The sequence below is a fragment of the Cololabis saira genome, chromosome 13, assembly GCF_033807715.1.
Source record: "Cololabis saira isolate AMF1-May2022 chromosome 13, fColSai1.1, whole genome shotgun sequence".
Classification (NCBI taxonomy): domain Eukaryota; kingdom Metazoa; phylum Chordata; class Actinopteri; order Beloniformes; family Belonidae; genus Cololabis; species Cololabis saira.
Window position 1 is genome coordinate 32559547 of NC_084599.1, and position 12222 is coordinate 32571768.

Here is a 12222-nt window from a genome sequence, read left to right on the forward strand (position 1 = left end):
TTTTCATGTGCTAATGTTTGCTATTTTATTCTGTAAAGATGTGGTCTTTTATCCATCAACCTAATCTCTAAGTGAACCACAAATCTTAATATCAGTCAGGATTAGGACCCCTAATATCAAGCAATTCAGCCATGTTCCCACCGCTCAGATATTTCTTAAAATAATGTATTTCTTTTCATTTTATAATAAAATAACATAAAATAACATTGTTAAATTTCATACACTATAATTTTCCCATACAGACTTCATCATCCAGTCTTGTGACTCTTTTTACTTTGACTTTGAGCTACTTCCAATCAAACCTTTCCCACCGCTTTTTTCTTTTTTTTTTTGTGATCAAATTTTTATTTCTTTTTTCCATTTTCTGAAAAAACAACATGGGGCATGTATATGATATTTTAACAAGACAAAACAAAAAACACCAATACATAACAACAACAAATGAATAAATAAATGTAATAACAAAAAGCAAATACAAAAAAAAAAAAAGGTAATGCCCATATTATTAAGTATAACAATGCAAAATTAACACATAAATTAAGGGCAAAAAATAAATAAATATATAAATAAATAAAAATAAAATCATAACCCCAGACATTACCCACCCATTTGATCGGAGCCCTCAGCATTTCTTATTCTTCTTCAAAATATAAACAACTTTTTTTTGGCCAGAGTAGATTATTTTCTCCTGGAAACATTTGTGTAGAATGAATAAAAATGAAAAAAAAAAAAAAGGTGCAAACTCAATAAAAGTTTAAGGACATTTCTTTGCATTGACTTATGTAGGCCTACTTTCATTACTGCTGCTGATCTTACATTAAATAAATATATAAATTAATTAATTAATTCATATTAATAACTACAATCATTATTATTATGGGGAAAAAAGTGAAAAAAAATAGCCGTAACCTAAGCGGAACTTGTACTTCCGTGAATGTGTCGACTTTGACGGTTTGGTCCGGAAAAGCAGCGAGTTGCGACTAAACGCTCTCTCGTGCAGAGAAGAGAAGAGAAGAGCAGGGGAGGAGAGCAGAGAGGACGAGGATGGGCGCGACTTTTATCTCCTATATGTGACCCATATCTGCCAGCAGAGCCATCCATTCTCTAGTCTACTTCTCATTTAAGGGAAGTCTCTCTCTCCGGCGAGATGTCCGCGTCTGCGATCTTCATCCTGGACCTGAAGGGGAAGGTGAGTTGCTCCGACTTGTTGGTGGGAAGTTGACGGAGAAGAGGCTCAACAACTGACACATGGGACCCTTTCAGTCCCCGCGTTTGTGTTTTAGCTTTCTGACTTAGTGCTGACGGATCTCTGCAACCCTGAAAAGAAACGGACAGGAAGAGAAACTGAACTTGCCAAACTCGTTTGGCGATATTTAGAAACACAAGAGGGCTTGTCCTTGTGCAGCGATGCAGCTTTTATTGCACTTTTCTCTCTCATAACAAGATTTACTACTAAAAATAATGTAGCCTATGGATGATGGACTGGATAAGAATTGCTTAAATTGATAAATATTTATTTTTCAGGGGAAAAAAATGCTTTAATTCAATTAAAAACATTGTAGACTTTATTCAGTCACTTAAATAATGAACAAATAATAATAATATTAAACCGTTTAAAATAAAATACAAAGATATTATTTTTCAGAGGTACAGGGATGAGCAAAATGCTTGGGTGCAATGATACAGTGTTTATTTTTTATTTATCTATTTTTATCCTTATTTTCTTACACTAGTCAGTAGCTTATGTTGCTACAATGTTTTTATTGTCTTGTTTTGATTGTTTTTGTTTTTTTATTTTTATTTATTTTTTCTATTATGTTTGCATAATGTTATGTTCGCATGTGTTAGCTAGTCATATTTAAGGAGAGGGGGTGAGAGTTTATAAGTTTTACTTCTTCTCACTCCCTTTCGAATATGTACTTTGTTATGTCTCATGTTAAGACGATTGTCTTATTTTCTTTCTTTTTTATATGATTCATATTCGAAATAAACACTACTACTACTACTACTACTACAAATAGCCTACTACCAATTGTTAAAATATAGTTAATTAAGGGTGCTGCTCTGTTTAGGCTATTATTTATTTAGAATTTAAGTTAATCATTTTTATTTTCATTAACATGCATTTTTGTTGAATGAAGTTAACAGTCAAATAGGAAAAATGAGTGGAAACTGTCTCATCCCATGACCTGCAGCCCCTACACTTTGCTCAGTTTGTTTGGTCAACAGTCCAAGCTCAGTGCTGTTTGTTTTTACAACCACAGATCCTGAAGAAAACCCGGTTAAATTCCTAATTTACAGGGGCTGGAACCAGTTTGTCTTGTCACTTTTTATATAAAACTGTTAAAGCAATCAGGTTCACGTTAATTTTATATTGATCGGTTTCATCAAGCAGTCGAAAGTCTCACTAAATGACTTGAATATGCTGAATTTCTAATCAGACGGAGCACGAGTGTGTCACCTGTGGACATTTCACACCTGGGTTTCAGAGTTTTTCCTCATGTCACAGAAACTGTCAGTTTAAGAGGTGATTATTACACATTTCCAGAGTTACTAGGAGGGCAACAAGAAGCAGCTGCTGAAGAAGCCTCATCTGCTTGACAACAATATCCATCAGGGAGAAGGATCCATCCCTCATAGCCGCTATGATTGTACAGATTAAAGCTTTTCTCTTTCTCACTCTCGCTATCTATTTATCTCTGCCCTGAGGCCATTCAGCAGTGCTTCATCTTCACCCCTCGCCCTGTCTGTGCCTCTGCTTCTGCCCTGACCAGACGGGCTCCTCTACCAGCACTCCAAGAAGAAGAGTGCGTTGAAGTTAAATATTAAAAATGTATTAATCTGGGGTGCAGAACAGGGTTAAAATATTCAAAACGACACTACACATAAAAGTAATCATTTAGGCAGTTCTGGAGACGGTAACAGAAACCAATCGTCCACAAGCAGACGGGCTGCTTTGGTATTCAAAGACACGCTTGGAAACGCACGGCTACTGCAGAGGGCAGTTTCCACCTCCGCCCTTTACCCCTCCACTGTCAGGTTTGCCTCTTTCCATCATACCTTCTTGGCACCAGACTGCTCATGGGACCTGCTCCCTGCACCCACATGTCAGTCTGTTGAAAGCACATTGCATCATTTGTTCCTTCGGCCTCCCAGTAGAATTTCTAATACTTGAACCTGCTCAGGCTGAAGATTAAGCCTGTGATGAGTTGTAGCAACTTGATATCCGTTGGGATTTAAAATGTGTGAGGATGTTTTCTGTAATCAGAGATGAAGCTGAGGGGTCTTTCAGACCACACAGTTTTAAGCCAATTTGCCAGTCAGAGCTCTCTGACAGGCATGGGGGCCAGGAGTCGGTATTTAATCCTTAAAGTGTGAACAATCCAAAGACTCTCACCGAAGTCATTGATGATGGTCAAAGGATATTAAAAAAGTTGGATATCTCGCGCCATCATTGGAGTAGCTGTTTGAGGTACAGCCAATGAGAGACAGCAGTCATTCGGAAAGGTCACCATGAGTTACGAAATGCCAAAGGAGAAATCCATGAAAGCAAGGGGGAGATGCACATCATACCGCTATAGGAGAAGGCATTTTTTTTACTGGTGTTCAATTCTCTCTGTACAATTTCTATTCCCCACTATCTTAATCCAATCCACCCATGTTCTTTCTCTCGCTCTCTTTTTTTTGTCATCTGAACACAGGGGAAGAAACAAACAGCAGTTCTTTCCTCTCTTTTACCTTTTTTAAATAATCAGCTGTTTTGTGCAGGATTTTATTTGTCATTTCCCACATACAGTGGGGCAAAAAAGTATTTAGTCAGCCTCCAATTGTGCAAGTTGTCCCACTTAAGAAGATGAGAGAGGCCTGTCATTTTCGTCACAGGTATATCTCAACTATGAGAGACAAAATGGGGGAAAAAAAATCCAGAAAATCACATTGTCTGATTTTTAAAGAATGTATTTGCTAATTATAGTGGAAAATAAGTATTTGGACAATAACAAAAGTTCACCTCAATACTTTGTTATATACCCTTTGTTGGCAATGACAGTGGTCAAATGTTTTCTGTGAGTCTTCACAAGGTTTTCACACACTGTTGCTGGTATTTTGACCCGTTCCTCCATGCAGATCTCCTCTAGAACAGTGATGTTTTGGGGCTGTCGCTGGGCAACACGGACTTTCAACTCCCTCCAAAGATTTTCTATGGGCTTGAGATCTGGAGACTGGCTAGGCCACTTCAGGATCTTGAAGTGTTTCTTACGAAGCCACTCCTTCGTTGCCCGGGTGGTGTGTTTGGGATCATTGTGATGCTGAAAGACCCAGCCACGTTTCATCTTCAATGCCCTTGCTGATGGAAGGAGGTTTTCACTCAAAATCTCACGATACATGGCCCCATTCATTCTTTCCCTACACGGATCAGTCGTCCTGGTCCTTTTGCAGAAAAACATCCCCAAAGCATGATGTTTCCACCCCCATGCTTCACAGTAGGTTTGGTGTTCTTTGGAAGCAACTCAGCTTTCTTTCTCCTCCAAACACGACAAGTTGTGTTTCTACCAAAAACTTATATTTTGGTTTCATCTGACCATATAACATTCTCCTAATCCTATTCTGCATCATCCAAATGCTCTCTAGCAAACTTCAGACGGGCCTGGACATGTACTGGCTGAGTCCCTGGTGGTGTAGTGTGTTACTGATGGTTCCTTTGTTACTTTGGTCCCAGCTCTCTGCAGGTCATTCACTAGTTCCCCCCGTGTGGTTCTGTGATCTTTACTCACCGTTCTTGTGATCATTTTTACCCCACGGGGTGAGATCTTGCACGGAGCCCCAGATGGAGGGAGATTATCAGTGGTCTTGTGTGTCTTCCATTTTCTAATAATTGCTCCCACAGTTGATTTCTTCACACCAAGCTGCTTACCTATTGCAGATTCAGTCTTCCCAGCCTGGTGCAGGTCTACAATTTTGTTTCTCACGTCCTTTGACAGCTCTTTGGTCTCGGCCATAGTGGAGTTTGGAGTGTGACTGTTTGAGGTTGTGGACAGGTGTCTGTTATACTGATAACCAGTTAAAACAGGTGTAATTAATACAGGTAACGAGTGCAGGACAGAGGAGTCTCTTACAGAAGAAGTTACAGCTCTGTGAAAGCCAGAAATCTTGCTTGTTTGTAGGTGACCAAATACTTATTTTACCCAGGAATTTACCAATTCATTCATTTAAAATTCTACAATGTGATTTCGATTCTTTCTCCCCATTCTGTCTCTCATAGTTGAAGTGTACCTATGATGAAAATTACAGGCCTCTCTCATCTTTTTAAGCGGGAGAACTTGCACAATTGGTGGCTGACTAAATACTTTTTTGCCCCACTGTATGTTTTTGTTGATAAATTGTGGTTTTAGAAACCGCTGTCAGATCATGTAGTGGGAATAGTGAAATGACTTTAAAATTTCCAAATACAAACCAAGAGACCAATGATCAGCTGACCCCGAAAATCATGTAGTCTGTCAAAATACTGACATTTGTCTCTATATATGTGGGTACGCAAACTCACAGGCCACATTATAAGAGACATTCCCACCTTATTAGGTATACCAGGTGTGCCTAACAAATCAGCAGGGGAAATTGCAGGTTTTTAAAAATGTAAAATAAAAACATCAACATTAATGTCAGACTTGCTACATCTTTCATGCAATATTCCAAAAAACACATTTTTTTTAACACATTTGTTGGGAATATCTTGAATAAAAGAGTCTATGATATCTTGATTGAATAAATCCGCACTCCCCTCTCAGCTAATACTTTGTGGAGGCACCTTTTACCTTTATTTCAGCAGAAAGTCGGTTAACTTCACAAATATGTACTTTAGAGTTTTTTCACATTCTTCTTTGCAGAAAAGATCAATCTCCTTCAAATTGTGAGGGGAGCTCTTTTGCACAGCTCCTTTTAGTAGTTCTCTAGGATTTCGAGGGGTTTGACCGGCTTGTTGAGTTTCCTTTTTTTAAAGCCACGTCTTTGTTGATTTTCAGGTTGTTACTAGAGGACAGAAGGCCTTTCACCATTATATCGTAGTATTTGGAGCTATTTATTTTTTTTCCATCTCTCTTGACAAGGTGCCCTGACCAAAAAGTGCAACCTTTTTCTTGTGAGACCATAGCACATTTTCCCACATGGGACTTTTGGGCGTAATTCTGACCGACTTGAGTTTTCTTCTTTGTAAGAAATGGTTTCTGTCTTGCAAATGCACCCCTCAGCCTAGACTGGTCCTATATTTGAGAGATGGTACTCTCATGCGGGTATTGAGCCGGTCCTGCCAGAAAACCCTGCAGTTCAATCAGTGATTAGTTTACTCTTCGTCCTCTCATCAACTTTGGAGGGTTGTGTTAAACAGTGAGAGGACAGTTAACATCTGTAATTGTGTAAAAGTCATCCATGATTATTCAATTCAATGATACTGATATACTGTACCTTTCAGATATAATGCTGGTGTAGACTCTCAGTCATCTAAGTCATGGGAATTCTCAAAGGTTTGAATCAAAGCTAGTGGACTCTATTTTCTTAGTTACTGAAATATTTGCATAAAAAGTGATAGAACCCCTACATGTTTAATTGTTTCGACTGTCGATAATAAGAGACTCCAATGACCCAGAGCAAGGTCGACTATTGGACTTGAACGACCCAACAGCTTACAAACTTGAAACTCTCTCCACCACTCTCTTAGCCTCCTGGATAACAATAACATATGTAAAAACATCTTGTGCATGAGACTTTTTGGTACTGAAATTGACTGATCACCGATAAAAATGAGTTGGCTGAAAATCCAACCACACGTATATATACCACATTACATTTAATAAGCAGGTGCTTTATTTCAAACCAAGTCACAAGTGTGGAACACACTGGGAGGCAATGCTGGATTCTGTATTTTACCCAAGGACACTGGCATGTAAATGTGCAAGTTAGGTATCAATGCAGGAACACTGTGACTAAAGACCACAGATCTGTCACCTTGCAGCCACCCCTTTATCTGTAAAACAAAACAACTGTACACACAACTAAGTAAATCTTTGGGAAGAATTGTGTTTCCCAAATTGTGTCACGGTTCCACCCCGGAAGATCTCCATGTGATTTTTTTTTTTTTCCCTCTGGCTTGATCTCTCACCCACGATGCCAACAAGTACAATTAAAAAAACAACCCCATGCAGCTGCCAGTGTGACTGTAGACTCTTGTTCAGCTGCTTTCAACCTCAAACTGTGACCATTCACAATGTTAAATGGTTGCAATTGATGGAGCGTTCTGTAGAGTCTTTATTCATTTGTCAATGTCCCTTTATCTCAAGTATACCACAGTTAATCCCAACAGCTCTTTCACTTTATATCCTACAGTCAGATTGATCTGGGACTGACTTTGTGTTATTTTCATTGTGATTGTTCCAAAGTTTTGATGGGTAATACAAACAGACACTAGTTTGGCTGAGATTTCCTTTTCTTTATTCTATCGCTGTTTGCCCGTGGGTAAGACGCTCCGCTCAGGGTTTCTTGGTTGCTGTGTGGGTATAGAGGTCTGCAGTGAGTGGATCCTATCAAATTCAAATACACTGGAAACCAGGGCTGGAGTTTCCTGTCTTTGATCAGCCCAGGGGCCTCGTGTACGAAGAATAGCGCGGCTTTCATACGGAAAGATGGGCTACGTCCAAATCTGGAAAAACAAGTTTGGAGGGAAATACATGTGCGCTTGCTTGTTCCTGTACGTTTCCTTGATGCTTCCCAAGTGACGTGGTATTTCCTCTGGTGTAAGTTGTAAAATAAAAATATATTCAGTGTGCGTAAGGCTGTAAACCGGCAGGATCAGATCATCGCACCAGAGCCAAGATAAAGAGAAAAATGGTCCAACATGAAAGTCGATTTAAAAAAGAAGAGTTGCTGCACATTGGAGGGTTGTAGCCACAGGTGCCAGGATGCTGGATGCTGTCGTCAGAGAAATGACACGTACAGGCATTCTGCCAGCACATGTGGACTTGGATGTTATCTGCAATTGCGTTAAGTTGTTTAGTCACATCGGTAAGAAGCAATCAGACTTTTGGTGACATGTTAGTAGGGCTGGAACGATTAGTCGACTAATCGTTTCTAGAGATGCACCGATCAGGATTTTCAGGGCCGATCACCGATCACCGATCTCGAAAACCAGTATCGGCCGATCCCGATTTTGCCGATCACCGATCACAGCGTGAAATCCATAAATTCGTCAGTAAGTGTAGTTTACCAGCTTCAGGTTTCCTGTGGTACTAATTATGTACAACATGTGACCAACACAGACAACAGCAGACATGTCCCTCTCTAAAAGTTGATAGAAGTTACAAACTATAAACCTTAGTTTTCCTGTGGAAAGAGGAATTAAATCTTAAAATAAAAATTAATTATGAAATATTAAGCTTTGTGAAAGCTTTAGCGGTAGCATCCGTCACGTGTAAAGAAACTCTTCAGTGAAGCAAAACTCTTCACACTAGAAATCCACATGTCACTCCTGAAGCGACTGACACGACTGTCGTCCTGCGTGAGGGTTTGGACTGTAAATAATCTGGTAAAACTCCGACAGGATTTAATCAGTAAAATATTCATGACGCGGCAGCGTGTACAGCGGCAGCGCGCACCGCGGATCCGAGCTGCAAACATGTTTAAAACGTGTTTAGAAAGCGGCTGATGATCAAGGCTTATGAATTCATTACCTTACGATGTAGTTCTTTATTTTTCTTCCTGTCGTTTATAAGTCTCTGTTACAGGTGTTACAGCTGAGTAATTAGTGCCGTTGCTGCGCGCTCCTTTTTTTCTGTCTCCCTTTTTTTCTGCTGCAGCCAACTTTGAAAACTCAATATGCTCCGTGTGAAGAACTTTCAAATGTCTAATAAGCTTTGTTGTGTTGAAATTCTTTTGTAACATTCCTCCTCATGGTATCTCCTTTGGACACATTTTGCAAACTGCAAATTTGTTGTCCTTTTCAGACATTGTAAAACTCCTGCACCGGCGCGGCCGGTCACGCTCCCTCAGGACCGCTCGGTCTGAGATGTAGGAACACCCGCGCGGGCGGGGGTTTGTTGTTGTAAACGTCATCAGATCGGCCGCTCTGAACTATTATTTTTCCGATCTCCGATCAAAGCCGATAGTGCCATTATCGGCCCGATCCCGATCGGGGGCCGATCGATCGGTGCATCTCTAATCGTTTCAATAGCCAATGACTAATTGATTTTCTGAATAGTCATTAGTTGCAGCCCTAATGTTAGCTTCATGCTACAGTAAACAGAATACATTGTGGATTAGTTTCGGGAATCGGCTCTTTGCTGCAAATTGCATTTTAAGGTTTGCCTGTTCAACCACAATGTAGGAAAGGATTTTACCCATCTGGACTTGGCTGGCATAGTCAGCTCAGGACGACTGAGAGGTGTCCGACCTGTCAGTCGCTGAAAGGCTCCCGTTAGGAACTTGGGTGGGAATGAGGGCTTGTACTGGTGCAGGCATGGCGGGACTTCTCCCAGTCTCCCTCTGTCGCGCTCGGGCCAGTTCAGCGCTGAGATGCCGGAGGAGTGTTCCTGCTAAACTAAATCAGCTGTTCAGCCATTCCTCACCTAGAGTAGAGTACCGTGGTCCCTGCAGACACATTCCCTCCAAAATCTCCAGTCAGCCATGTCCTGTAGTTGTGCTGAAGCTGCCATTGTTGCTCTGCTTCACGTTGATGTCTGAAGGTAATTCATATAATTGTGTAACCTTTTAGAACTTTTCTCACGTGACGTGTTTTAATAAATATGATCATCAGCATTGTTTTTTTCTTCGTGAAGCCATTTCATTTTCTGTGTGCGATGACGTTGATTAAATTTAAAAAGGAAAAAAAAAAAGTGAAGATTTGTTTGTTAAAAAAATGAATGAATGAAAATAAAAGTAACACTAGAATCAAACTAATACTCAGTATCAGCCAATACCCAAAGTCCAGGTAGCCTACTGGGATTTATTTTTAAATGAAACGGTATTCAACCATATTTATTTGAAACATCTAATAAAACTGTTAGGGCCAGACTGTTAAATTCCTTTAAACCTGTGGGACCACTGTTGTTTTTTTAACTACAGAAATGTCACAATTTAATGAAAAAACTATACTGTAAGTGCAAGTTATATTTTCTAATTAACTGCAACAACTTAATATTCATAAATATTTTATTCCTTAAACTGATTTCATATTCTCTCATATTTTCAATATGACAAATATCACAAATATCACAGAAGTGACAATTCACTTCAGTTCATCTTATTTCACTTTAATTCAATAGTGGGCAGGAATGAACTCCTGTTATGATCACTGTTGCAGCAAACCTGTTCTTTAACTAAAGACTTGATCAGGGATGTGCACTGTTGCTCATTATTTATGCATTTTATGCAACATTTTTCTTTGCACAATCAGTTCCAGGATCTCGAGAACAGAGCAGCACATAATTGCAGATAAAACTGCACACTCTATCATGACTTATAGATTCTTAGATATGTAACGTCCTGTTGCAAACACCGAAGGACTAAGCTTCCTTAAGAAGTACAGTCTGCTCCTTCCCTCCTCGTACTGTTTATTTTGCAGACTTTTCTGTTGTAAAGTCAGTGTGCTCCAACTCCACCGTTTCTCCTATGATGGGAATAGTGTTTGGCTCATCCCTGATCCTACAAAAATCAATATCTCCTTTGTTTTGCTCTTGTTCAAGGCGAAGTGTTGGTTTCCCACACCGTGGCACACAGCAGTTTACCAGGTCTCTGTACTCAGCCTCCTGTCCATCAGTGTCACAGCGCACAACCGCAGTCATCTGAGGACAGGAGTCGCGTTCCCCCTGACTAATTCCACTGTTGTCATCATTTTCCGTTGGGGATTGGGTTATTTTACAGCTCATGCTCTGTTTATTTATGGGGTTTTTTTAGGCTTTGTTTTTAGTCTTCAGGTCTCATATGAAGAACATTCTGTGCCTGGTGATTTCTCTTTGCAATTCACTGACAAAGTTGATTTCTCTTTGCAATGCACTGACAAAGTGACATAACGGTATAGTTCCCATCTTCATCAACATCTCTTTCAATACCTTGAGTAGCCACTTTGGTCCTCTGTCCTTGGGAAATAAAAGGATGTATGTTATCTTAAAAAAATTGGCCACATCACTGTCAATCACGTCTCCACTTCTCTTTTTTCTCTTTTTTTTAAGCACCTGACTCCTAGTTGTATTTTTTACAAGATTTTGTATATTTTCACCTCTTACGAATAGTTTTAATTGGTTTGTAGTGAAATGGAAATTAAAAAAAGAAACCGTGAAACTGGGCGCGTTGTCTCAACCACGTTTGACAGTTTAGCTGGAGGAATTGTTTCAGGTGATGACAGCTGTTCTGTCAGCTGCAATCCTCAAAGTCATAAATGTAGGAACTGGAGATGTTCCAATACCATTTTTCATTTTCTGGCACTAATTTCAGTGCCTAGGCTTTGGATAGTGCTTTAGTATCAGTGCCAATCCCATACAAATCACCTGTTTTTCTTTTTTTTTTCCTTTAAATATTTACTACTAATGATTGTCATTACTATTACCGTCACTGTTGTGGCCTAGTTCAGGTTGAACTCCTTCTAAATCACGAGGAAAGAGATGCAGAATAGTAATTACTATATAATAATAATAATAATAATAATAATAATAAGCTTTATTTGTATAGCACCTTTCCAAACACAGTTACAAGGTGCTTTTACAAGAGCAGAATTAAAAGGCAGAATCCAATAAAATGACAAAAATATAAAAACATAAGAGCATAGAAATACAATAAAACATTAGAAAATAATAACATTGGATATTAAAGAGTACATTATTAGATGTTAAGTAAAAGCACATTTAAAAAAGTGTGTTTTTAAAAGAGATTTAAAAATGGACAGAGATGTGGCTCGCCTGATCTCCTCCGGCAGGTCATTCCAGAGCGACGGGGCCCTGATAGCAAAGGCCCGGTCGCCCTTAGTTTTTAGTCGAGATCTATATATATATATATATATATATATATATATAAATAAATGTATATATATATTTATTCAATCATCTTCTATACCCGCTTAATCCTATGCAGGGTCACAAGGGTCTGCTGGAAAGAATATCTATTACATACACAAATTTGTCCATCCATAAATATGTAAAATAAAAGTTATATTTTGACATTTGAACTCATTGAAGTCCAGATAACTGT

At 39.2% G+C, this 12222-nt stretch overlaps 1 protein-coding gene across 1 annotated transcript in view; it reads left to right on the plus strand.

Moving 5' to 3' along the window:
- The first annotated feature begins 949 nt into the window (after positions 1 to 949).
- Positions 950 to 12222, plus strand: part of ap1m3 (adaptor related protein complex 1 subunit mu 3) — a 59347-nt gene continuing 48074 nt past the window's right edge. The window contains exon 1 of the mRNA XM_061738678.1: positions 950 to 1189. Coding sequence (XP_061594662.1) covers positions 1148 to 1189 — 42 coding nt within the window. The 5' untranslated portion in view covers positions 950 to 1147. The remainder of the gene's footprint in view (positions 1190 to 12222) is intronic.